Source organism: Rhinolophus sinicus, linkage group LG07 (assembly GCF_036562045.2).
Source record: "Rhinolophus sinicus isolate RSC01 linkage group LG07, ASM3656204v1, whole genome shotgun sequence".
In the NCBI taxonomy this organism is placed as follows: domain Eukaryota; kingdom Metazoa; phylum Chordata; class Mammalia; order Chiroptera; family Rhinolophidae; genus Rhinolophus; species Rhinolophus sinicus.
The window spans coordinates 71,649,152-71,675,811 of NC_133757.1; the positions used below are offsets into that span (position 1 = coordinate 71,649,152).

Here is a 26,660-nt window from a genome sequence, read left to right on the forward strand (position 1 = left end):
AGACTCCTGCCCCACGCCCTTTGCACTGGCACGTCATGCCCGCATTCGGAGCCCTACCCTGCCCCTAAGCTCCCCCTTCCAAGTGCCACCTTCTTCAGGCGTCCTCCTGCCACGGTCCCTCCCATCATTTAGTTTTATGGCCTCAAACGACCTACAGTTTTATTTCAGACCTTATTGACATTTTTATTGTCTGGTCACACAGTCAGGAAGTAAGGAGAAGGTGGGGGTGGGGGTTTGGGATTTGAACAGAGGCCTCCTGGCCTCAGGATGTGCCGCTGGACCAACCGCCAGCCTCTGGGGTTCAGCTTTTGGGAGTCAGAGGACACCTCCCCGCCACCTCACCCAAAGCCAGAGGGAGCCGGTGCTGAATTTGCTGTGTGACGCGAGAGTTTCCTGACCCTCTCTGGGTCAGGCTTGCCTAGAGATGCCAGGTGGGACCTCCCTGGAAAGGTGCTGGTCCCAGAACGCAGAACGGGGGACCCTGGGGATCCCTGCCCACAGGCTGAGGAGGAGCTGGGACCAGTGCAGGGTGAGATGGCTCTCTGTGCCCCCCAGCCAGGGTCTCTGCCTACACCAGACCCTCAGAGCCTTGTTCGGCCTGGGCTGGGTGGTTGATAGAGCAGCCAGCCCACTGGAAATTTCATTCCCCTTGGAGCCTCAGGGCTTCAAGTCAAGGGGTGCTGGCAGCTCAGGAGGAGGGCAGGGGCCCCTGCCTGGAGTGGGTGAGAAATTAACCACACATGCAGTCTGGGGTATATGAGAAGGGGATGGGGGTGGGGGGATGGTGCTTGGGTATAGATGGGGTGGCACCCTAGCATCTCTCGAAGTTAACCCAGGTGGCCAGGGCTCAAGGAGGGTTCCCATTCCCTTCTGACCCTTAGAGAAACTTCCAGAAAGCGGGAGAAAAAGAGAGGGAGAAAGGATGAGAGGTTCATCTGTCAGATGTTATTAATTCAGTTGGAGGCCGTGACCACAGGAACAAAGGAACTCTAGTCTCCACCTTATGTCTTCTCCTGAAGACTGGCCCTGCCCCAGCCTGCAAGGAGCCCTGGCCTGGCCTCTTGAAGGCTCCTGCCTGCTTCCCAAGACCCCTGGCTTGCAGCCAGCTGGTTAGGGAAGGGTCCCCAGGTGTGTAGTGTGGGAGACAGGTGAGTGATGGGCTCAGCAAGACTGGCTCAGGCCTGGGGTCACTGGCGGGTTTGGCAGAGACACTCCAGGTCCCCCACACCCTCACCCACTGGTACCTTCTCCATCCTCAGTCAACTCCAGTCAAAGGCATCATAGGGGTCCCCAATGTTCACTGCGTAAATAGGGAACCAGGCTCAGAGAGTGCCTGGAATTCACTGTCACCCCCAACTCAGTCTCCTTTGGCATTCTCCAGAGACCAGCAATTTCCCCCAACTCCAGAATGTTCTGGAATGTTCAACAACTCCTAATTTAATGTCAGAATCCACCTGGAGCCCCTAAGGAGTGGAGCTGGGATGGAACCTGGGCCTGTCTGACCTCAGAGCTCTTGATTGCAAGAGCTTCAGAGAACAGACTTTGACCTCTGGCAGCTGTGTGACCTTGGGTGAGTTATGTCACTTCTCTGGGCCTCAGTCATCTTGTCTGCAAAACAGAGGCAATGTCGGCACCCTCTTCAGGGGAACTGGCACATCATGATGATTCTCCCAGAGCCCTCGAGGGTCTCTGTACACCCTCTCTACAGGGCAGAATTGTGGGCAGAGGCTGGAAACCCACAGGCTTGGGCCCCTGGCCCTCTCTGGGCTTCAGTTTTTCCTCCTATGGTATTTCAAAGAAGGCAACCTCTCCCTGCCCAGGAGGTGGTGCGGGGGCTGCTGTGTGGAGAAGCGGGAGGTGACAGAAAACTGGCACCCTTATGCTGCCTGTCCCCCACCTTTCTTCACCCCGGGCGCCTGGCAGGTTGGGGTCTGCCCGCCCCTGGCACCCCAGCCCAGCTGGGTTCACGTGGCTTAAATTTCAGCTCAAGGTAGGTGAGGAGGCGGGCGCAGGACACGCTTCATTTTCCAATTTCTGGAAATAAAAGCTGTGTGGGGCCATCTATTGTCGAGTGGAAAAAAGCCTGTTGCAAAACCGTGTGTGAAAAAACAACACAGCGTCTAGGTGCATGGCTGCTGCTGGGAGACAGAGAATTCCCGGGAATACTGGGGCCAGGGAACAAAGGGCCCTTTCTCTCTCTCTCTGGAGAGGTTTTGTGGCGCACGCACGCATGTGGCAGCTTTGGAATCAGAAAAGCCAGTGAAGGTATTTTGCATGAAAGAAAATGGTTCGGAGAAGATCTGTTGGGACAAGGAGATAGGAAAGCAGAGGTTTTGTTGGTTTGTTGTTGGAGGATGTCTTCCAGTTCTCTGACACACCTGTCCCTCCACTGGCAAAAATCTGAGCCAGACTGCAGGGGAGCTGGGCACCAGCCTGGCCCTGCAGGGAGCCTATGGAGATGCCAGGTGCGGAAGACATGCCCCGATTTTTGTTCCCCGCCAGCCCTATTGGCATTCTCCAGAGAGCAGCAATTTCCCTATACAGACTCTCCGAGTGTCTCGGAAGTCCTTATTTACAGTTGGAATCCACCTGCAGCCACTCAGATCCCCAGCCCAGCTGCAGTCCCTAGCCTGGCCCTTGGCCTGAAGAGTGACAGTTCCGGGGATTGACCTTGGAACAGGGGAGAGAGCCAGATGGGAGAATTTCTCACCCATCCTCTGCTCAAGACCCTCCCAGAGCTGCCATCAATCTCAGAAGCAAAGGTCCCTCTGGGCCTCCTCAGGATTGTACCCTAGGACCTTTGCACATGCTATTCCCTCTGCCTGGAACTTTCTCCCCCAATACCTGCATGGCTCCCTCAAATATCTCCCTCCTGAAGCACTTCCCACCTCCTTTCCTACTTTATGTTTCTCCATAGCAATTACTACCATTTAACCAGACCACATAGTTGACTTCTTGGTATCATTTATTGTCTCTGTCCCCCACCAGAATGTCAGCTCCACGAGGGATCTTGGTCTGCTTTGTTCCCTCCTGAGTCCCGAGCACCTTAAACAATGCCCGACCACAGGAGGGGCTCAAGAACCATACCTCGAATGAATGAATGAATGTACTAACGAACAAATAAATGAACAGTACCAAGCACACTGGACAATTCTCCTGTTTCTTGGCTTGCCATTGCCTTCCCCCAAGACAGGGAGCACCATGGAGCAGGGCCTGGGTCCCCAGTAGGACCTGGCACCAAGTAGGTGCTCAGTAAACAGGTGCTGAATGAGTCACCACAGACAGCAGTTGAGAATCTTACTTGGAGAATTATAAATGAAGATTCTGGGGGCCTCTGGACTTTGGGGCAACCATGACCCTCTTCCATCCTTGCCTCTGCTCCCACCCTGCCTGGCCTGGTCAGGGGCTGTCTCTGAGGGGCCTACAGGTGAGGGGGTCCTGACCCTGGGTGACACAGGGCAGGTGACAGGGGCTTGGCAGGCGTGCGGTGGCAGGCGCAGGCAGGCGAGGAATGCTCCCCGCACAGGAATGAATAAACAGGCTCCTTGGATGTCAGAGGTTGGGGGGGCGGGGGACGCTTTGAACCTCATGCTTGGCTGAGGATGTTTGGACAAGGCAGGAGGCCAGGGGGTGTCATCAGGGCTAAAATTAGCCTCTGGTTCCCGCTCAGCCCCTCCCTCCGGGGCTAGGGGGAGGCCGAATGGACCAGCCGTCACTTAAGTGAGCACTAACTTTGCGCCAGGCCAAGCTCCTCGAATGTATTAATGCATTTGATCCTCTCAATGACCCCGAAATTTCGGTACTATTATTATTAGTCGTATTATCCCCATTTTACAGGTGAGGAACTGAGGCACACAGGAAGCACTTAACTCAAAATTACACAAGGGGCAGGATTCGAACCCTGAGCTCAGGAGACTGTGTCCTCGCCATCGGGGTCTTGCTGAAGGCCAAAGACATAACAGACCCCATGCAGTGGGTACTTGAGGGAGGCAGGCACGTTGCCCTTCCTTTGCTCTCTTGCAGGGACCCCTTCAAAGTTACAGCATCAGCACCAAATTAACTTATGTCCACTGCAGTTGGCAGACAGATGCGACCTCAGCTTCCCTTGCGTACATCCCCGGGTCCCCCAGGAGCCCTGAGGTGCAGCACCTAAGGGGGTCACAGGTGACAGGGAGGCAGGCCCCCAGCATCCCGTGGGGACAGGGCCCCTGATGGGTTAATGTGGATCAGGATCCGGTCATCTGCCCACAACACAGGAAGGACAGCTGAGGCCCACCGTTCATCTGGCAGGATTAGAAAAGGGTGCCAGAGAGAATCCCGCTGCATCTGAACTTCACAAAAATAATGAGTCATGTCTTAGTTCAAGTATGTCCCACGTGTTGGATGGGTGTCATGTGGGGTGTCATGAAGGGTCTCTGGTCCTGCTCCCCACATAAGAATGCAGGACATGGTGAGGAAAAAAGGGAACACCAACATAGCCATAGATAGAGGAGTCATACCACTATATTCTCTCTGGCATCTGGGTTGGAGACACAGGGAGCAAACATCCGCCAGTACCCCAACAAGGATTCTTCCTGCACCCCAGTCTCGCTGGGGGCCGGGCGAGACACACGAAGTAGGATCCACACGATCCGCAATCCACCGTCCACTTTTCTGCCGGCCAACGAACCAACAAACCAACCCAGCTGTGACAGTTATATCAGTGGCTAATTGGCTAACTGGTTACAGCTGATGGCCAACTAGTCACAGCTGATGGCCAACTAGTCACAGCTGATAGCCAACTAGTCACAGCTGATGGCCAACTAGTCACAGCTGATGGCCATCTACTACTCCAGCCAGCACCTTTCCATGTGAGGCCAAGAGCCTAGAAACCGCTCTCGGGGACTCTGTCCTCACAATGGGACATATAATAAAATGTGGTTCATTGTTCATCTGAAGTGCAAATGTAACTGGCTGTCTGTATTTTTATTTGCTTAATCTGACAACTTTAGCTGGGGGAGGGGAGCCCCCGGGAGGGCAGGCAGGAGATGATGGCCTGCCAGCAAGGTGACTCCTAATGAGCTTCCCAGGGGCTGGACTGGAGGGCCGGGTGGTCTGAGGGCTGGGGAGGGATCGAGGGCCTGTCTGTCCTCACTCCACCGCCTCCAGGTCCCGCCTGCTCCAGCTCATTATTCATTTTTAATGGTGGTCACTGGGCCAGAGCGTGGGCCGGGACACCTGGGACTGAAGCTCTGCAGCAGGAGGCCTTGCTAATGGGGGTGGGAGAGCGAGTGTGGGGGGAGTGTCAGCCCACCAGGGAGCCGGTGCAGGGCAGGAAGTGTCCAGTTTGGGTCAGGGGTGGGAAGACCCCCACCTACACCTGACATTTACTTTCATGTTGAGACAGGCGGCCCCGGACGGCACCTCTGGACACCTTCATTAGTCCTCACTGCCACCTGTGCTTACTCCTCCTGGGCCCCCAGAGCCCCAGATGCGGGGTGGGGACTGCTCCGCCACCCCTGGCCTTCTCCCACCTTCTGGCTCCCCACATGCCAGCCTTGGCCTGAATATGTTAGCCTCAGGAGCTTACTGAAGCCTTACAGCCACACTGAGGAGTGGAAACTGAGGCCCAGAAAAGAGGCTGACTGGTTTACCAGTGGCAGAGCGAGGACTCTGGGCCATCCCCCATATTTACCTTTTAGCCATCCTCCATGCTGTTCCTCATGCCTGGGTCATTCATTCCCTCTTCTCCTGGAAAGCTCCTATACATACTTCAGCACCCAGTTATCCAGGAACCTCCCTGGCCAACCAGACCAGGTCAGGTGCCTCCTCTGGGTCCCCCTCTGCCTGTGTGACCCCACTGCAGCCCTGGTCAGCCTGAGTTGTAACTGCCTGATCATGTGTCTGTCTCCCCCACTGGACTGTGAGTCTTGGGAGGGTGGACTGGGTTTGTCTTGGTCACCACTATGTCTGTCTTGGTCACCACTGTGACTCCAGAGCCTAGCACAGGGCCCAGGATATGAATACAAAAGTGCTCTGGAGTCAGTCACAAGGCCCTGGCTCTACCCCCATTTGCTGTGTGACCCTGGGCAAGTAGCTATCCCTCTCTGAACCTTGTTTCCCCATCTGTAAAATGGGATACTAGCACCTCCTTCCTAGCCTAAATTACCAAGAAATCACGTTGTATGAAAGGTGTTGGAACCATGCTTGACTCCCTGGAGAGAGGCTCAACAAATATTGAAACATTTAAGCAAATTAAAACCACAGTGAGCTACTGCGGGGACAGAGTCCCAGAGGGCAATTTCCAGGCCCTTGGCCTCATGTGGAGGGGTGCTGGCTCAGGTGGTGGATGGCCGTCAACTGTGGCTAGTTAGCTGTCAGCTGTAACCAGTTAGCCAATTAGCCACTGATATAACTGCCATGGCTGCGCTGGTTGGTCAGTCGGTTGGTTGGCAGGCAGAGAAGCGGACAGCAGGTTGCAGGTTGTGTGGATCCAACCTCCAGTGAGACTATAGTGGTATGACTCCCCTACCTATGGCTCTGTGGGTGTTCCTTTTTGGCCTCACCATATCCTGTGTTCTTATGTGGGGAGCGGGACTAGAGACCCCGCAGGCTGCCTCGCACGACAAATGGCGCAACGAGCAGGGTCTCCCGCACGACAGCTACCGCTACACATTTAGTGGAATGGCCAATATCCGGAACAATGACAACCCCAAATGCTGGCAAGGATGTGGGGCCACAGGAACTGTCACTCACGGTTGGTGGGAATGCAAAATGGTGCAGCCACTTTGGAAGACAGTCTGGCAGTTTCTTACAAAACTAAGCGTACTATTACCATAGGCTCCAGCAACTATGCACCTTGGTATTTATTCAAAGGAGATGAAAACTTAAGTCCACACAAACACCTGCACATAAATGTTGGTGGCAGCTTTACTCATAATTGCCAAAACCTGGAAGCAACCCAGGTGTCTTTCAGCAGGTGATGGAAAAACACACTGTGGGGCATCCAGACAATGGAATATTATTTAGTGCTAAAAAGAAATGAGCTCTCTAGCCGTGAAAGAATCTTAAATGAATCTTAAGTAAAAGAAGCTGATCTGAAAAGTCTACAAACTGTGTGACTCCAACTGTATGACATTCTGGAAAAGGTAACTATGGAGACGGCGAAGGGATCAGTGGTTGTCAGTGCTTTCCAGAGGGAGGGGGGATGAACAGGTGGGGCACAGGGTTCTTAGGGCAGTGAAACTACTCTGTACGACACTGGATACGTGTCATTATACGTTTGTCCAAATCCATGGAAGGTATGACACCAAGAGTGACCCCCAATGTCAACTGCAGACTTCAGTTTATAACAATCATCAACATCAGTTCATCGATTGTAATAAATGTAACCATAAATGTAAGCTCTCGATGCAGTAATTGGGGAAACTATATGCGTACCTGTGGGGGGCAAGGTGGTATATGGGAACTCTACATGTCCTACTCAATTTTTCTATAAATCTGAAACTGCTCTAAAAATAGTTTACTAATTAAACATTTTTTTTCAGGAAGTTTGTGGGTATACTCACCCATATGCAAAATGACAATTTGATGCACTATTTATAATAGTAAAAAGATGGGAATAAGGGAAGGTATTTTGATGTGGGACAATCCCATCGCAGGATAGAATATTATGCAGCTGTTAAAAAGCAAGAGAAAGTTCTTTACAGGAAGAGATCCGAGATGTATTCTTATGAGGGAACCAGACTATGGTTTGCAAACAACCAGCAGAGACAGTGTGGTATGTTTCTGTAGGGGAAAAAGAAAATACACAGACATGTTTGTTTCTGCATGGAACATTGCTGGAAGAAGAAACTAGAAACCTGGCTGGTGGCCTCTGGGGAGGGCGGCAGGATGGGGGTGGCTAGGGAGGGCCGGTGGCTGAGAGTTCTTCTGAATACCCTTGGTATATTTTAAATTCTGTGGCCTGAGTCTGTTTTACCTATTGAAAAAAATCAACTGTACAGTATATTTTAGAGAGACGGCTGTGCAAAAAACAATGGGCAAAAGTGAAACATCTGGACAGGTTTTAAAAAAAGGAGAAAAGAGTTTAGGCCAGGACATAGGTCTGCCTCAGTCCCTCTGTTTGGGCTGAAAGCCCTCCCTGGCTCACTCACACCTTCCTTGCTCTGGTTCAGCGAATGTTCAGAGCCCAGCGGGGCCCCCTGGAGGTGAGACATGGTCTGGGCTGGGGCCAGGCCTGACTGAGCGAGCCCCTCACTGCTCCGCCGACCACCCAGTATTCCGGGAAGCCACCAGGAGGCTTGGCGGGCTGGGAGGAGGGACCTGTGAGCGCCAATATGGGGCTGGGGGCGGAGCCAGGCTTTGCTCTACGCCCAAACCCAAGGAGACCTGAGGGAAGGGAGGGAGGGAGGGTGACTGGAGGAGAGCTTGGCGGGAGTTGGGTGCGGGTGTGTGTGTGTGTGTGGGGGGGGGGCTGTTCTGTGCCTCAGTTTCTCCACAGGCAAAGTCCTCTCTGGCTGGGGATACCCGAGATGACCTGCATCCAAGGGACGGGGGACTTCTCTGGGTTCTGAGCTCTGAATGTCAAGTCAGACAGGGCGGGGGGGAGGGGGGGGCAAAGCTCCAACCCCCACACTTCCAGACCCTTGAAGTGACAACAAACATTCCACGCCCCCACTTTGGGCTTTGAGGGTCAGGTGAGAGGGTGGACTGGGGCCCCCACCCGAATCCAGCCAGAAGACCCATCAGTGCTCCTTTCCTCAGACGCCCTCCCCTCCCCTCTAGGATGGAGACCCTCTCCTCTAGGATAGCTTAGTGGTATGGTACCCCCAAGGCATTCTGGCCCTGGTTCCCTCCTGGAGCAGCCCTTCTGAGGGCGCCCAGGTGGGCTGGCACCGCTCCAGGGGATCTTTGCCAGGACAGGGAAATGTTTTCACCCAGAAGTGCCCACTACGGTGGAAGCAGGATGGATTTTGTGGTATCTGGCAGCTAGTGGTCCCCACAGCAGCAAATCCTGTCCTGATTTGCTGTGTCCACCTGGGCGAGATGCCCGAGTTGACCTCTCCTCTCACCCTGTGGTCCACTCACCCCACCGCATGGCCTCCTAACTGTTATGGGGCTACAGCCAGCTCGCTCCAGCCCCAAGGCCTCCATACTCTGTGATCTCTCTGCCTGGAACACCCTTCCTTCACAGTACCCCGAGGCTGGCTTCTTCTGGCCGCTCCCTGACCACCCCCAGCTAAGGAGAACCCCACCACCTCACCTGTGTCTTTCCTGTCACCTTGGTTTCTCTCTCAAGCACAGTGCTGTGTAAAACACTCTCGCCTGTTTACATGTTTGCTCTCTCTCTTTCTTTTCTTTTCTTTTTTTTAAAATTACTATTCTACTCTTTCTCCCTCCAGACCAGACTTTGAGCTCCAGGAAGGTGCGGATCTTGGTATCTGATGTGATTCCAGGCCCTACTATGCCTGGTCCAGGGAGGTGTTCAGTAAAACTAGTGTCGGGGAGTTTCGAGTCTTGACTTCAGGACTTGGGTATGGATGGTTTCTCTCCCCTGACCCCTCCCTGTAGCCGTCATCGGATGCGATGGTGAGGGGGACCCTGCCCAGAGCTGGCACCCAGGAAGCAGGGCTGGGTCACATATTGACGGAGCACTACTGTGTTCCTAGGCTGGGTGCTGACCTGAGGATGTAATAGCCAGGATATGGCCCAGCCTTCAAGGAGACGCACGTCCCATTAAACAATACATGCGAGGGTGACGTGGGATTTGGAAGCTAGTAAGTGCTTATGGGCAAGTGGAAGAGGGTAGAGGAGGTGTAGGGTACTGCTGGCCAGGGGCATGGCATGTCAATGGGGTGTCAGGGGGGCCTCAATGAGGTGACATTTGAGCTGAGAACTGAAGGAGGTGACAGGCAGGGACGGGGAGTGGGGTGGGAGCTGTGGGGACATTTAGGGGAAGAGCAGTCCAGGCAGAGTACACAGCCTGTGCAAAGTTACTGGGGCAGGACCATGCCCGGTGTGTTGGAATAACAGTGAGCAGGCCCGTGTGGCTGGAGCAGAGTGAGTGAGGGGGCGAGAGGGAGGAGGTGAGGGCGGGGGGGGCAGGTCGTGCAGGGTCGTGTGGGCATCAGGGAGGACGGGGTTTTATTCTGAGGCAGGTGGGAGCCCTGGAGGGCTGTGGGCAGAGGAGAAACCAAAATTACTCGTGTTCACAGGCGCCCGCTGGCCACTGAGGGAACAGATTGTGGGGGGCAAGGATGGCAGCTGAGGACTGGGGTGGTGAGCACGCTGGTCCAGGTGGGTCATGACAGGGGCTGGACTCGGGTGCAGCCATGGAGAGAGTGAGAAGTGGGCAGATCTGGGATAGACTAGTCATAAGGGCTCACAAGAACGTGAGACCTTGTCAAAGGACCAGACCCTTGGACCTGGTGGCAGGGGCAAGCCCCAACCCCAAGGGGCCTTATTGGCAGCCTCCTGTATCCTCACTGGATCAACAGACACCCCAGTCCACATCCAACATAACTTTGTAAAGGAATCTGTGGGGGATATAATTTTGCTTTTGAGATTTTGTCCTATTGGGTTGCTTTTGTTCCAATCACAGGACCACTTGGAAAGTCTTTCAGAGACAATTTACATGTGGTGTCCCAACAATAGCTAATAACAAAAGAACAATGCCAAATGCCAACTGTGATCCTGGCCCTCTGAAGTCACCTCTCTGGGCCTCAGTTTCCAAATCTGTAAAACAGGACTATGAATAGCTGGCAGGTGGGAAAGGCTCCAGGGTTTTTCTCCTTGTGTCTTACTTGAATTGCTCACATTTTCTTGGCCCACAAAGAGCTCAGAGACCCCCTGGCCGAACAGCCCTGGGAGCCTTGTCCGCACTGGGAAGTGTGTCTCCAGGGCTGGGATCCTAGGTGAGTGCCTGCTGGAGCAGGAATTGGAGGCCCTCTCCCCCACACCAGGCCTGTGAGCTCGCCTGGTCCTCTGCTCGTGCCCTTCCCCCTCACGCACATCTGGAAAGACCTCTTCATCCTCACCTGGGGGTGGGGGAGCTCTGAAAAGGTCCTGCACTGCCCCATGTGGGGGCTGCTGGGGCAGGAGGTGGGGTTACAGGCAACAGGGTGGGGGGACACAACACTCTGGACAGGGTCCTGCATGTGGGGTGGGGATGACGTCAGCTTCACAGCCTAGTAAATGTTTATGGGAAAGGGGGCCTGGGTTTTGGGGCTCCCTGGAGCCCGGGAGGCAGCTGCTCCCTCCTGCCCCATTCTGGGGGGCCTGGCAGGTCTGCTGCAACACTGGCGGCCAGCCCGGAGAGGGTTGGGTGGGCAGTGAGCGCAGACCCTCGCCTGAGCCAGCAAGAGGGGAAACTGAGGCTGGGGGAGAAGGAGCTGTGAACCTTCCCTTCCGCTTCATGGAGAGGTAGTGGGAGGCTGAGGGAGGGTCTGCAGGAGGGTGAGGTCTGGCTCTGGAAGTGGCTGTGCTGGGGGGACTGAGAAGTGACCCGGTGCAGGTCCTCGGACGGCTCCCTCCCTGCCCCAGCCCTGGGAATGGAATGCTCGGTGATCATAGGCCCTACTTCCAGGTCCGTTACCTACTCTTAGAATTTGTCACCCCTGCTGCCGCGGGCAGGGTGGACAGGAGAGGAAGGAGGAAGCGGGCAGTGGCTTGGTCAGGGATGCAGGGATGAAATGTGGCTCCTCTGCGGACGCCACAGGGCCAGTTGGCCAATCTGCTGAGCATGGTGCGCTCTGCCCCCTGCCGGCTGCTGCAGGGACAGACCAGGCTGGTGCGGGAGCAGAGGGCCCTGGTTCCCCCAGGGTGGGGGGAGGGTGCTACCCCCACCCCCAGGGGTGCACTTGTTTGCCCTCTTCACCGAACATCTGAGGGACCCTGTTACCCCCACTTGCCAGGTGAGGAAACTGAGGACAGAGTCAGGAGCGAACCAAGTGCTGGGGCTGGAACGAAGCCTGGGAGCCCACACCCTCAGGGTCCCTCCTAGCCCACAGGCACAGGAGTGGGTGGGTGGGGTGCTCTGCATCCTTTCTCAGGGAACCCCATCCAGGATCAGGGGCCCTGACCCCATGCGACGCCAGGGAGTGTGTTCTGGGCAAGGGTCCCATGTTGGCGTGGTGGGTGGGGAAGCTACGGGGGGGGGGGGGGCAGGGTGGAATAGATCTGGAGTTGCCTACAGGGGCAATAAAAAAACCCAGCCAGTGGCAGGCCAGCCAGGCGACAGCAGCAGGATCTGGGCTCTGTGCTCTGCACAGGTTTAAATTTAGCGGCTCAACACCCAGCTGAATTATTACCTGGGGTGGACTGAAGAGGAAAGAAAGCAAGGCTCCAAGTTTGGCTTTCAACCATGTATAGGCCCCAGGGCAGGCTAAACTCTAGAGAAAAGGGACTGGCTGAACACAGGTAAGGAGGGGGCCATGTCTTGCTCTTGCAGCCCCAGGGCCACCTGCAGAGCCCAGACCCCGCCAGGGCACAGCCCTGCTCCCCAGGGTGGGGCCCAGAGAGCCCTAATTTATGGCCCATCACGGCATGTTGGAGCAAGCCAGCCTTCCTCTTCAGCTGCCAGGAAGCACTGAGCCAGTTCTGCAGAAAGCCTGGGGGCCGGGCGGCCAGCATTCCGGGGCTGCCTAAATCACTGGGCCTGACAGGCAGCGCGGGTGAATCTCTCCTCTTGGTGCTGCCATGGCCATGCCCTGCAGGCTCCTGGTGGCCTGTCACTTACCTGTCGGAGGGGGACAAGGCTCTGGGGCCAGGCCATTTCGGGCTCTCCGCTCCAATGGCCAGGAATTTGGAGTCAGGCTGTGCGTGGGCTCTGGGTGTATTTTCCTCAAGCTGTTGGCTTTGGGGGGAGGCCCAGATAGGGGATGGCCTGTGACCTGCAGGGGGGTGGCAGGAAGGGCTGTGGGTTCCCACTTGCTGGCTGGCCACTGGCAAGCTCAACACACTCCCTGCGTCAAGGTTCCACTGGTGCCTCTGGCTCAGTAGGGGAATCAACCCAGATGCTTTATCTCCTGCTCCCTCCCCAAACCACCGAGCCGCCTTCACTGGCACTGGCCTGTCACAGGTCACTGTCACCCCCAAGAGCAGGGGAGGAGGAAAGGAAGACATGCACAAAAATATACACAGAATTTATTTTTAGGCGCATTTCCACCTGCCCAAGGGTGCGGGAGGCGGCGGGGCTCACACCTTGGGTTCTGCGAACACCTTCCAACCCTCCAGCTGGCCCATCTTGACCAGGGCAGCCATCATGCCCATGTACGCGCAGGCAGCAGCTCCGATCCCGTAACTGTGAGCTGTGGGGGTGGGGAGGGTGGCATTAGGCACTGTGGGGCTTGCCCATGCCCACTGTGGGCACTGGGCTTTGACCCCAAGACGGTGCCCCACCCTCAAGGGATTAAGTCATTGGACCCTCTGACTCTGAAAATGTGTGTAGAAACTGAGGCACAGAGGGAAGCAGGAATCTAGGCTGTCAGGTCTGGGGGTGGGAGGACACACTGGTGTCTCAGCCTGTGCCCAGGTCATAGGAACCAGGCCCCATACCTGCCTCGTGGTCCGTTAACCAAGGAGCACAGACTGTCCCTGACCACCTGAGAGCTGCCACCGGGGATGGTGGTCTGTGTGCAGGACACACTCCAGTCACAGGCTCAGGGGCGTGTGTCAAACCCAGACTTCACCCACTTGCCCAAGATCTCACAGCAAAGGAGCCCTCCCTCTCTGCCCGGCTGGCACCTTCCAGACACTTCCAGTCTTCTGGACCAGGGTGGGTTATCTGTGTGTGGCAGCCCTCCCTCCTCTCACTGGCCCCGAGGCTGGATGCGTGGCATCTGCTCCCTGTGCCAGGCTGGCCCGGCACGGCCCTTCCCACCAGGGAGCATGCTCTGCTTGGTCCCAGGTGACCTCAGGCCACCTCAGCCCCGTTTCTGAGCAGCTATAAAGTGAGAACGGTGAGAACAGCAGCCCTGCAGGGCCCTGTGTTCAGTCAACTAGGGCTCTGGGCGCTGGGAGACAGACAGCAGTGAAAACAACCAGCACTTTCTTTTCCGAGCTCATGGGCTGGCGGCAGAAACTGGCAGTGAAATCGAATTCTCTGACAAAGCGCACGAATATGGAGTGAGGGCGGCGGGGGTCCTAGATCCCACATAGCGGGGTTGGTGAGAGGAAGCTGTGCTGATATCTGGGGGAAGGACATTCAAGCAGAAAGAACAGTATGTGCAAAAGTCCTGAGGCAAGACGGTGCTGTTAGAGGAGGAGAGAGTGAGCAAGGGGGAGAGGGAGGAGGGGAGGGCTTGGTGAGGAGGGCGCGCAGTGGGTGCTTTAGCAGTAGCACCTGTTACTATTATTGAACTAGCTGGTGGTCGAGGTTCAAAAGCACTGGGAGCTGTCATGGTGACTGCCCGTCCTCTGCTGGAGCGAGCATCCTGCACACAGGCCCCGGGATGGAACCGAGAGGGAGGAGGTCAGCGGAGGTCGGAGTAGGGGCTCACTCACTTCGTGCTCCCAGGGTCAGGCCTCCAGCGCAGCCTCCGATGAAATAGTTTAGGGGGTCATCAGGCTTCTCTCGGACCTGGGCACTGACGCAAGATGTGATGCCAAATACGGCGCCGATGGCGGCTGTGGGGGCAGGCAGGGCGGTGTGGGCTCCGAGTCAGGGGCCGGGGGGCATGACAGCCAGGCCAGTGCCAGGAGGGACCCTGAGGAGAAGCAAGACACCCCCAGGCTCACTCACCTGCAGTAAATGTGTACCGTCCTGTCCTGGCCACTCCTTCCAGGAAGGAGCCGGGGGGGTTGAGTGCAACGCTGTAGGCAGAGGTGATCAGGCCTGCGGGACGAGAGGGGTACACGGTGGCTCAGACGTAGGCCTCCGCACCAAGGAGCGGCCCTGATAAACGCCCTCTCCCTTCGTCCCCAAGGCAGCTCAGCTGGGATGTGAACCTGGGTCTGCTGCTCCGAAGACTGGGCTCTCACCCTGCCTCCAGCACCCAGGCTGCCCTCCTAAGTCCTGGCCATGACAGCTCCTGCAGAAGGCCTGCCCTGTCTGCGTTACCTTCCAGGGCCCTGGCCCAGTATGCAGCAGCCATGAGGACGGGCCTGGAGCCTTGGTGGCCAGGCTGCTCCCCAGCTGAGCACAGGCCACCATAGCTGTGCCCCAGAGGCACTGGCACCCAGGCCCCGCTCCCATCAAAGGCTCCATTCTCATGTGGGGCCCGGGGCTCCCTGGCCTAGTCATCCTTGGCAGAGGTTTGGCTCCGAGGGCTGCCAACATCTCCCCGATGGCAGCTCTGGCCTGGCCCATCCCTCACACCTGGTTGGCTGAGTGACCGTCCACGCCTGCTCGGCCCACCATGGCAGTCAGCTTTTCCATCTCTGCCGTGGGCCTGACCCCCCTGCCCCTGCCATTGTTTTACACATGAGGGGCAGGGGTGGGGGCTGGGCCTGGAGCTGAGTGCCACGGGGGTGGCGAGGACCAAGGTTCTATACTGGAGCATCCTGAGCGAGCCCTGATCTGGGCCGTGTGGGTTTGGGGTGAGGCCGGGGCTGGCCCTCAGTCAGCCTCCCCCGCCAGACCCTCCTCAGTGGGAGGGCAGACCAGGGTGCACCGGAACCGCCCAACATGGGACTGCCCATCCTCCAGCTGACGCTGCTCAGGGCGCCAACACACCCATCTCCCCACAGACCCCCCGCGTGCCTATTGTAGGCAGGGACCTCCCTGGGCCAGACCATTCCATCCACCGTGCCGTCGACCAGGTGGCAAGCACAGCCATTGCCCCACTCACCCTCCTCAGGGCCCAAGGAGCTCAGTTCTCTTACATCTGTCGCTTCATGGGAGGGGAGGGGGCCTCAGAGAGGCAGAGGGACTTCTCCGAGGTCACCCAGCAGTCTGGAAGCCAGGCAGGTCTGACCCAAAGGCCAGGCTCCACCCCTCACTGTGGCCCCAGGGAGAGGGCTTCACCCCAGTCCCCAGGTCTCCAGCTTCTTAGGACCCACTCATGGGACCTTCTAGGTTGAGCAGTGCCTCCCACCCCAGCCTGGGCGTGGATTCAGCTCACTGGAGCTGCCGTGGGGCACTTTTCACACTGGACAGTGGGGTTAATCTTCACAGCAACTGTGAGGAGGGCCAAGACTGCCACCTCATTTCCCAGATGGGTAAACTGAGGCCCAGGGAGGGAAAAAGAGCCACATATAAAGCGGGCTTTAGTACACCTTGAATTCATACAATGCTACACGTCAAATGTATCCACTAAAACAACAACAACAACGAAGCAGGACTCCCATGTACAAGCACTGGTCTGAGGGTCCTCCAGGTCTTAGTTCTCCCAAGCCCACGACAGACAAACTCTAGTGTCTCCGCTCGACCTCGGAGAGGCTGGAGGCTGGAAGGGGGAAGTGGGGACAGACTGTTCCAGCCCAGCAAACATCCCCCCACCCCCCGCTTCCCAGCACTCTCGCACACACATACTCCCCTCATCCTTATAAAGAATTAATCAGAGGGGGTTCCCAGCCCTACCTGGGACCTGGTGAGTCTTGATCTGCGAAGTTGGGCCAGTAACGAGGGTCTTAGGATCCCCCTGACGGGGAAGCACTGACGAGATTCAGTGATGGCCCCCAAGCCCAGTCGTGCCGTGAGACCTGGGGGGCATCTTATCAACCCAACCCCCCATATGCCTGTGGTCCTGGCCACGCTGGACACAGAGTGCCCCCACCACCTACGTTTCCTCAGAAGTCCTTGAACTGGGAGAGGATGATCTGGGAGCCCCCTGATTATCCCAGGGTCAAGATGCCCGCCCCCCAACTCTCTTCCAGTCATTATCCAGTATGGTGACCTGCCACAGCCGACCCCTCCAGGAGCCCTCCTAACTCCTCAGATGCTGCAACCCCCAGCACATGGGGATCTCTGCTAACTCGGGTCTCTCTAGAGCCTCCTACCTACCACCCCCTCAAAAGGCCCCCTCCCCAACCCCTCTCAGCCTCCCATAGTGACCTTCAGACACAGAGCACAGAGTAACAAACAGTTACTGTGTGCCCTCATTCATTCATTCATTCACAAATTCATTCACTCACAAAGTTACTGTGTGCCCTGATTCTTCCCTCCCTCCCTCCCTTCCTTCCCAAACAGTTATGGTGCGCCTACAAGGTGCTGGGTTCTGCTGGCAGTAGGGCTCCCAGCCCTCCAGGGCCTCACCAGCTCAGGGAAAACAAACATTAAATTAATTGTCTTGGGTGAGGACTGAGGGGAGGCAGGGAATGAAGGAGGGGGGAGGTGAGGGAGGATGTAGGTACAGGTTTAAGCCAAGTCCTATATGTTGAATAGCACTGGCCAGTGAGAAAATGCAGGCAGGCAAAGTGAGCAACACATACACACACACACAGTGACATGCTCAAGACCCCTGGGCACCCTGGAGGGCTCACGGAAGCCAGTGACCACCCCCAAATCTGAGTATTCCAGCGACTGCCTGACATGGCATCTCTGTCAAAGTGTCCCACCCATGCCCCCTCAAATACCCTCCGGCAAGCTGCTCCCCACCCCGGCTCCTCACTCACTCGGTAGCACCCCACTCCTGAGACATACCTGGTCTCCCCCAAGAGCTTCCCGAGACTTCAGGCCACACCTACGGCGCATGCATTTGGGAGCTCACATGCACACTCCCACTGACAAACACCAACGTTAATGTCCTTCTCAGCTTCAAAAGTTAATGTCCTTCTAAAGCATCCACTTCTCCAAATCTTCTCCCTGAAGGTCCCACACACCACTCAGGCAACCCCCTCCGGCTTTAATTCCCCCTGAGACACAACCACCATCCTCCAGTTATTCGCCAATGTCAGCATCCCCCAGAAGAATCCACCAGAATAACTACAGTGACTGGTGACTGAACCTCACACTGAACAGCCCTCCCCGGTTCTCATAGACACCACCACACACCCTGAACTGTACTTCAGCCCTTTCTCCTGAAGACCCTCCTTCAGCCCTTTCTCCTGAAGACCCTCCTTAAGGACCCTGTGTGCACATTCCTTGCCCCAGGAACCCCCAGGATTAGACCAGCAGACCTGGATTTGCAGCCTCGCTTCAAAAGACCCTGGGGTAGTTAATACATCTCTCCGACCTTCAGTTTCCACCTCTCAGAAATGGAAATGACAATGGTGATCTTACTAAATATGTAGATAATAGTGATTATTAGGTCTACTCTAATGCAAATGCCTCCCTCTGCAGATTCAACTTCTGCCAGGCTGTTTCAGGAGCTGGATATGGAGGTGGCCAAAAACACCATGTCTACTTCTCAAGGAGACTGGAAGGGACAAGATTCTGGGGTCTCCCTTACACCCCCAAGGCTATCCTTAAGTAGCCCCTGACTCACTTCACCTACAATCTCCTCAGCACCCCAAGGATTCCTCTGGTGGCCCCAATAAAAACTGCATATGTCCCTGACCACCCAACTCTCCTGGACCCTAAAGAGACCTCATCCCACTCCAGAACTTTATCAAACTTCTGTATCCCCCTCAGAAACTCCAATAACCCATGATCCCCAAGTAACCTCAAGTTACCTGGCCAGAAAGTCTCATAACCCCCTTCTCTTTTGACCCCGATGATGGCCCTGTCCCACTCCACGTCTTCCCCATTTCCTAGCGATCGTTTCAACAATAACCCCCAAACTCCAGCATCCAGGGACCGCTTCTGACAACCTCAGTGATCAGCTTGTCACATGTGCCACGACCTCCCGGTGCCCTCCAACCCTGCCAGCCCCCCGCCCCACATCTATCTCATACAAGTTTCCCATGATCGCCCCAGATCCCCGTAGACGACGACCACGTACCACGCCGCGAAATTCCGACCCCATGTGCCCCCCCAGATAGCTCCCACTGATCCTATGACCACCCTGCACCCTCTGAATTAATCCGACACCCCACCAAGTTTATCTCGTACAAGAGCTCTCCAGAGTTCCAGGGCCGCTAAAGACACCCCGACGACAACCATATACCACCCCGCGAGATTCTCAGTCCAACAGGACACCCTCGGACATCCCCCAGTGACCCTATGACCTCCCTGCACCCTCTGCTCTCCGGGCCCAGCCAGTCGGGGCTCACCAACGGCACCACTGATACTGGTGCTGGCGTACGCCTTGCGGTGACACTCAGTGCCCTCGGGGATGTCCCAGTACCGGTGAAGAAGCATCCGCGCCATGGCTGCCCACCCCGAGCCCAGCACAGAACACCCCGCCGGCTTCCTGCGCGCAAGGGCAGAGGCCTGTAGCTCTCGCGAGATTTCTTGGTCGCGCGCAGCGCCCCTTGCGGACGGGCCGGCAACAAGCGTGCAACTTTATTGAGCTCCACGGATATGAACACGGGCTGTGGGCACACACGGATGTCTCGGGACTGGCGTAAAGGAAGAGCGCGTGCATCCCCAGCCGATTTCTGGAGGGGAAAACAGGCCAACCAGGATCAGAAAAGACAGATCTCACTAGCTCCAGCTCAGAAGGTCCTAGGTAAGGAATGGTTTGACTCCGGAGGTGGGGCCTAACCTAGGGGCGGGAGTATAATGGGTAGTCGGCCTATCCTCGTGCAGATTATGGCGCGGGCGGGACGCGACGGCACTTGACAGGAGCAAGATGTAATACGAGGCGGGGCATAATGGGGTGTGTGGCCACTTCTAGCGCTAGAATCTGTGTGGGGGCGTGGTCATGCGCTGTAGCCAGTCCCAAAACTGGTTAGAACCGCGTGCGACTATTTTGGGGCGTGGCCAGGACCGGGGGCGGGGCAACAGCAAAGGGGACCAATCCTAGTGCTAGGATCTTAGAGGGACCTGGCCTGTGCCCAATTTGTGGCTTGTCCAAGCCCTGGGTGGGATGAAGTACATGCTACGCTTGGGGGCGTGGCCAGAACCAGAGACACACCCTGAAGGGGACTTGACCAATCCGGAGCTGTACGATTGCCTCAGGGCGTGGGCGCAGCAAATTCCGGAGGCGTGGTCAAGATTGTTCGGTCGCGTGATCCAGGCCAATCCTGGTGTTAGTTTCTGAGCAAGGGTAGGGCCTATCTCCAAAGAGTGACCAATCCTATTGCTACAGCCTGAACGGGGCGTGCCACCAGAGGACAAGGCCCGGCTCAGAGGCGGAGTTTCGAGGTGCCGGAACCAGTCAGGGTGTTTGGGTTTGTGGAGGGCCGCGCGGAGGTCCTCAGAGGGCCTTTGGGGGCGTGGCTCGTTTCGGGGGTGGAGCCGGGGCTGGTTCCGGGCCGCCCGGGGGCGTGGCCGGGCCTGGACCGCCGCAGGGGCCATGTCCGCCCCGCCACCCCTGCAGATCCGCGAGGCGAACGCACATCTGGCGGCAGTGCACCGGCGCGCCGCTGAACTGGAGGCACGGCTGGACGCGGCGGAGTGTACGGTGCGCGCCCAGGCCGAACGCCTGGCCCGTCACGACCAGCAGCTGCGCGCAGCCCTGGACGAGTTGGGCCGCACCAAGGATCGGTGAGGCCCGGGGCCCACACGGTCGACTTCTCGGAGGTGGGCGAAGGCGGAGCGGAGATTGGAAAGGGAACATCAGCAGGGGGAACGGAGTGCATTCACATGGGGTCTGGATTACTGGAGAGATTGAAAAAACAAACACCAAAAAACTTGAATTAGTCATCAGCATGTAAAATTAAGAGATGTCACACAAGTGTGGATTTTTAAAAGTTAAAATCAGCTGGTACTGAGTGGTGCAAGGAGCACCGACCTGGTGTAGGTATTGGGAGCCATGTCAGGTTCTTGTGCAGAGGATGAGATCTATCAGCAATTTTGAAAAGTCCCTCTAGCAGCTGAGAGTTGCAAGGGATGAGACAAGTGCCCAAGGAGGTGGTAGGGCTCAGGTGGGAAACAATTCCGAGCCGGCTGGATTCATTCATTTACCTTTACTGAGCACCTACTATGTGCCAGGCACTGTGTTGGGTACTAAGACACATCTGTAAGACCTGCCCTTAGGCAGGCACATCACTATGCAGTTACAACATGGGGTAATCAAGGTTGTAATGGAGGTGTACACAGGGTTCTGAGGGGACCCAGAGGAAGTCTTCCTGGAGGAGCCATCTAAGCTGAACAAATAGGAAAAGGAGAAGAGGAAACTGCAGGAAGAGCTAGGGGGAGCGATGAGTCTGCTCAGGCTGCCATAACAAAATATCACAGGCTGGGTAGCTTAAACAACAGACATTTATGTCTCACCGTTTTGGAGGTGGGTAAATCCATGATCAAGGTACTGGCAGATTCAGTTGCTGGCGAGGACTCCTCCTGACTTGCAGATGGCCACCTTATCACTGTGTCCTCACACAGTGAGGGCAGAGAGAGCTTCTTGTAAGGGCACTAATCTTATCATGAGGACCCCAACCTCATGACCTTATCTAACCTTACCTCCCAAAGGCCCCACCTTCAAATATCACTCACGGATGTTGGGATGCAACGTATGAGTTTGGGGAGAACAAAAGCGTTCAGTTAGTAACACGGGGAGGCTTGAAGCAGTGGTGAGGAGCATGGCTTGTATCCTGACGGTGATGGGGAGCCTCAGAGGTGGGGAGTAGGGAGAGAACCTCTGGTCCTCCAGTACCATAACTGCCATGTCTTGCGTCCCTGCCAGCGAGATTGCCGCTCTCCAGGAGCAGCTGCTGACCTCTGAGGCCACTGTCCACAGCCTGCAGGCTGCTGTCCACCAGAGGGACAAGCTCATCGGGCAGCTGCAGCCCCGGGCAGAGTTGCTGCAGGACATCTGCCGCCGCCGGTCACCCCTGGCTGGACTGCTGGCTGCCCTGGCTGAGGCCGAGCGCCTGGGGCCCCTGCCAGCCAGTGACCCTGGCCACCCACTCGCTCGCGGGCCCAGTTCACCCCTTGCCAACAGCACTGGGGAGAAGGGGGACAGGGTCCACCTCAAGCCAGCAGTATTTGGAACCACTGTGTGAGCCCCAGAGTAGATTCCAGAATGGAGACAGAGGGTCCCTGTGGGGACTTTTTCCACTGCTGCGGGTGTCCTCAGGGCAGGGTGGGGGTGTCTCCAGTGTCCCAGCGGGGACCCCATGGCAGAGCCATAATCCTTTTCAAGCATTAGAACCTGCTAAAAAAGTCATAGGTTTCAAATGGATAGCATGCAGCCCAAATGTTTAGCCCAGTCAGAATTTTTTTAAAACAAAACTTTGAACCCATCACCTTTGTTGAAAAATTGGCAATGTTTACACACAAAATCTGGATTTCTGGCTTCAGACTTGGCCATGCTTGCCTGGATCTGAGCCCAGAATACCCTCTTTAGCCAGGGTGTGAGTTTTAATTAGCCCCCCTATTTGTATTACTGTCAGATGCCTGGTCCCCGAAGCATCTGAGTTTGAGACCTCTTTCTCTGATGGGGGCAGATGGCATCAAGTTCCACGTTATTTGGTTTTTTCTCCTTCCTTTCCCCCGGCTCTGATTTTCACTCCTGAAGCATCCTCCATCCCAGGCTAACGCTTTTTCTTACTCTTCATCCCAGACCAGAATTAAGAGCTTCAAGCTTCATGCTGTTTTACATTGGTTATTTGAAGATAAAATTTTAATCCTAGGTACTTTTTTCCTAACTCCATCCTTCCCTCAACCTTTAACCCAGAAGGAAGAGCATGTGTGTGGGACATACTGAGATGCTGGCAGCAGGCTGAGCTGCCCAGGAAAACTCAGGCATCCCTTAACCTTGATAATGTCCTGCCCCAGGACCTTTACATTGGCTGTTCCCTCTGCCTAGACTGCGCTTCCCTCAGATGTCACATGATTGGTTCCTTGTCACTCAGGTCTTTGCTCAAATGTCACCTCCTCAGACAGAGGTCTTCCCTGACCACCTTATCTAAAGTAATTCCTCCCCACCCTGCCATTACCCTGTTCATTATTTTTCTTCTTTGTGGAACTACTTACCATCAGAATGTAAGCTCCATGAAGGCAGGGTTTTTGTTCTGTCACCAGCACCTAGCACACCCTGAGACCCCAGCAGGAACACGATGGGTCTGTGGGCCTTGCAGGGAGCCAGAGATCCCCAGCACTTCTGACGACCCCCACCCCATCAGCCAGTCCAGCTTTTGTAGTAAGCAGCTGGCTCCTTTTCTATATTCCCTAGAGAATCTATTTTTTAACTCCTTATTTCTATGCTGCCCTTCTTGGCCCGAGACTGTCAGGACACTTTGCTTTTTATCAAACCAGAGAAACACCGTGCCCTTCTCTGTCCAGTTGAAGTGCCCAGCCTGGTACCATGGCAGCCATTTCCTGGCCTCCTTACTCAGGGAATTGTCATACCAGGAACTGCAGAGGGCAGGGCCCATTTCAGCCTGGAAAGGTTGGCACCCAGCCCCAGCTCTCAGGATGGTGCCGTCTGCCTGACTGCCTGCTGTCCAGCAGTGACCCCCAGTATAGCAACAATAGCGCGTTTTCTCCTCTGGATGAATAAGGAGGGGCTGTTTGTACGAGGGAAGGCAGGCTGGGGCCTGTCTGAGCTCAAGAATAAACCGGATGATTTCTCAGCCTTGGTCCTTCCTTTCTTCCTGGTGTGGCAGCTGGAGAGGTGGCCCCTGTGCTGTTCCTGGTCCAGGGAGGGGCTCTGCTGGGCAGGGAGACACAGGTTACAACCATGGGAGCTTGTGCTGGGCACTCTATACACACAACGGTGTCTCATTTTCCCAGCTGCCTACTGACACAGGCTGGGAAAGTGAGCTGAGAGGTCTGGGAGGGCCGGGCCACTACCCATTTTTGGAGGCGTGACTGCTGAAATTCTGATTCTCTTAAAGATGAGATGCCAAACAGCTACGCTAATTGTGGTTAGATTTTACGTTTTCTGTAGGAAAAAAATTCATTGTAACGCTCACAAAAAACCACAAGGGAGTATTTCTCTTCCTACCTGAAGACTTGAACTGCAGCAAGCCACCAGAATTTGTGCAGCAGAATGTCACTGCAGCTTCTCAAAGCTGACAGTGTGACATCAGCTTTGGCTTGAAGCTCAGCACTGGGTCAGTGGTGTCCCATGGGTTAGTTTCCCGAAGCAGCCATCTCCTGACCACAGCATCGTGCTGTGTCCAAGCCCAAGCTTTGAGAAGCCTCTGCCTATCTCTGGGTCTGTGCAGGCGGAGGAGGGGTCAACAAATGAGGCCCAAGTTTTAAGTCCTGGGAAATCCACTGTTCTTTTCTATCCTGCTGGTTGGCATAACACTGTTGGCAAAAATGTCCAAAGTCTCGATCGAAGGCCTGTGACAGCAGCCTCATTTCCTCTTAGATTATGTCAGAGGTCAGGGCCGCTTCTCTGTTCAGTACTGCAGCCCTGGATCACCAGCTTGTCACCAGTGAGCCCACCAAATGATGTTGAGAACTGAGAACCAGCCACCGAAAGACCCACATGACAAAAATACCACGACTGGCGCCTAAATAACTACCAGGAATTGCTTTGTCTGACTTAACGTTGAAACGTGTGTAGGGCTCTGCTGTGTCCTGGCTCAGCTAGCACCTGTCCCAGGCCTCTCAGTGGGCGTGGCGGGGCTACCTCCAGCCCTTCTGAACATAGTCCCTCAGCAGCTGTGACTGCTGCCCTGTGAAAAAGAGCAGGGAGCCAGTGAAACTCAGAGGGGAGAGGACCACGTCACGCAGGAATTGGGCCTTAAGCCTCCTTGGCCACAGCCGTGCCTCCTTCCATCTCTGCAGGGCTGTGGCCCACCCTCCTCCTCGTGGCCAGGAAGAGACCCCCAGCCCCACCCAGGTCTGGGCCTGGCTCTATCCCAGGCCTGGGCACTGCAGGGCTGGGAGTGAGCGAGCAGGAGAGTGGGTGGTGGTGCCAGCAACAGGCTGCCCTGTTCCTCTTGCCCGGCCCTGTCACCCGCCCGGCACAGTCAGGGTTACAGCTGGGGCCCCTCCCCGTCTCCAGAGCCACCGTCCCTTAGCAACAGTGTGCCAGGCAGGACGCACTGCCAACACAGGACAAAGCAGGCAGGAGCCAGCAGAGTGGCTGTCTGGAGGACTCTAGGACAAAGGCCAGGTGAGTAGGGGCGCTCAGCCTGTAATCTGGCCAGCTGAGCAAGAGACCTCTGTGACCTCTCTCCCATTCAGCTGCCCAGAGCACCCTGACCCAGCATGGACGCTGTGGACGCCACTGTGGAGAAGCTCCGGGCGCAGTGCCTGTCCCGAGGGGCGTCTGGCATCCAGGGCCTGGCCAGGTGAGCTGTACCCTCACACCTGTCTGACCACTCAGCCCCAGGGACCTCTCCAACTGCACCCCTTGCCCTCCAGGTTTTTCCGCCGCCTGGACCGGGACAGGAGCCGATCCCTGGATGCGAGGGAGCTCCAGGGGGGCCTGGCTGAGCTGGGGCTGGCGCTGGACATGGCCGAGGCGGAGGGCGTGTGCAAGCGCTGGGACCGCGACGGCAGTGGGACACTGGACCTGGAGGAGTTCCTGAGGGCGCTGCGGGTGAGGCCCAGCTACGACTACGACTGTGGGCGAGTCCCTTCAGCACTATCTGGGGGGTGCTGAGCTCAGTACGCTTGTGTGTCAGCATGGAGACATGGGACACCCAAGAACTCATCACTATGAGGCACCTGCTCAGGGATCCCCTGTGTTCTGCACTCTATGCCTGGAGGGGTTGGGGTCCCCCAGTTACCACTCCCCCTCCCCAGCCCCCCATGTCCCAGGCCCGGGAAGAAGTCATTGCAGCTGCGTTCGCCAAGCTGGACCGAAATGGGGACGGCGTGGTGACCGTGGATGACCTCCAGGGGGTTTACAGTGGCCGCGCCCACCCCAAGGTGCGGAGCGGGCAGTGGACCGAGGAGGAGGTGCTCCGCCGCTTCCTGGACAACTTTGACTCCTCCGAGAAGGATGGGCAGGTGGGTGCCCATGGCGTGCCCCACCTCCTCCCACCCTGGCCTCCGTCCCCACTGAGAGCCTGCCTGCCCCCAGGTCACGCTGGCTGAATTCCAGGACTACTACAGCGGTGTGAGCGCCTCCGTGGACACGGACGAGGAGTTCGTGGCCATGATGACCAGTGCCTGGCGGCTGTGAGCAGGCCCTCACTCAGCTCGCACACCGGAGTGTAGGACCCCCACCGTAGCACCCCTGGGCCTGGGCAGCCCTGGGGGTGGGGGCTGGAGGGGAGTGTGGGAGGATTTAGGCTGCAGAACCAGTTGGACCAGGTCTCCCAGGACCCTCTTGTCCACCAGGCCCAAGGAGGACAAAGGACCCCTGGGAGAAAGGTCCTACCTGACCGCACCGTGCTGTCCCTAGGGCTCATGAAGCCACTGCAGATGCCCCCACTACACCTCCTCCAGGCCTCCTGTTCTGCTCAGTGAATCCTTGGCCCTGCCAGCACTCCCCGCACCCTTTCCCTCCTGGTCCCAGGGAAGCCAAGACGCCCTGGGGGCAGGGAGCAAATGGCTCTTCCCGGAAGCCAGGCTCTGCATGGAGGGGCAGGTCTTAGAAGGCAGCCAAGTTGGGTGGCCTGTCCAGACGGAGAGTGTGGGGCAGGCGCCCAGGGCAGCAGGCAAGCCAGCTGCCGCGGAGCCTTCCCCCGGGAGGTAGAGGCCATTCCTGGCTAGGCCCACGGGCTTCCTGAGGCCCGTGGGGGCACACAGGAGGCCAGGGGTTTAGTTAAAAGTTTTAATGTAGTTCCCAAATACATTTCATATGACAATCTTACATAAATGTTCCAAAACACATGGGTGTTAT

General features: G+C 56.5%; 3 protein-coding genes across 5 annotated transcripts; 2 read left to right on the forward strand and 1 right to left on the reverse strand.

The window, feature by feature from the left end:
- Positions 1-13,109: 13,109 nt before the first annotated feature.
- NDUFA11 (NADH:ubiquinone oxidoreductase subunit A11) lies at positions 13,110-19,275 on the reverse strand. Its single transcript, XM_019710786.2, has 4 exons — positions 19,075-19,275; positions 14,723-14,815; positions 14,485-14,607; positions 13,110-13,289 (listed from the first exon to the last, which is right to left on the reverse strand). Exons 1-4 carry the CDS (start codon positions 19,169-19,171, stop codon positions 13,177-13,179), a joined length of 426 nt encoding a protein of 141 aa, XP_019566345.1. The 5' UTR covers positions 19,172-19,275; the 3' UTR covers positions 13,110-13,176.
- Positions 19,276-20,238: 963 nt separating this feature from the next.
- On the forward strand, positions 20,239-23,481 carry VMAC (vimentin type intermediate filament associated coiled-coil protein). The gene is made up of 2 exons (XM_019710785.2): positions 20,239-20,452; positions 21,591-23,481. The coding sequence occupies exons 1-2, from the start codon at positions 20,262-20,264 to the stop codon at positions 21,907-21,909; spliced, it is 510 nt and encodes a 169-aa protein (XP_019566344.2). The 5' UTR covers positions 20,239-20,261; the 3' UTR covers positions 21,910-23,481.
- A 118-nt stretch (positions 23,482-23,599) lies between these two features.
- On the forward strand, positions 23,600-26,650 carry CAPS (calcyphosine). Of its 3 annotated transcripts, XM_074337665.1 has the most exons (6): positions 23,600-24,980; positions 25,052-25,158; positions 25,232-25,409; positions 25,616-25,822; positions 25,896-26,028; positions 26,156-26,650. In XM_074337665.1, exons 2-5 carry the CDS (start codon positions 25,076-25,078, stop codon positions 25,995-25,997), a joined length of 570 nt encoding a protein of 189 aa, XP_074193766.1. In that variant the 5' UTR covers positions 23,600-24,980; positions 25,052-25,075; the 3' UTR covers positions 25,998-26,028; positions 26,156-26,650. The 3 variants fall into 3 exon arrangements, with proteins under 3 accessions (XP_074193766.1, XP_019566342.2, XP_074193767.1); XM_019710783.2 differs by having other exon boundaries at positions 25,896-26,650; XM_074337666.1 differs by having other exon boundaries at positions 25,742-25,822; positions 25,896-26,650.
- The last annotated feature ends 10 nt before the right edge of the window (positions 26,651-26,660 follow it).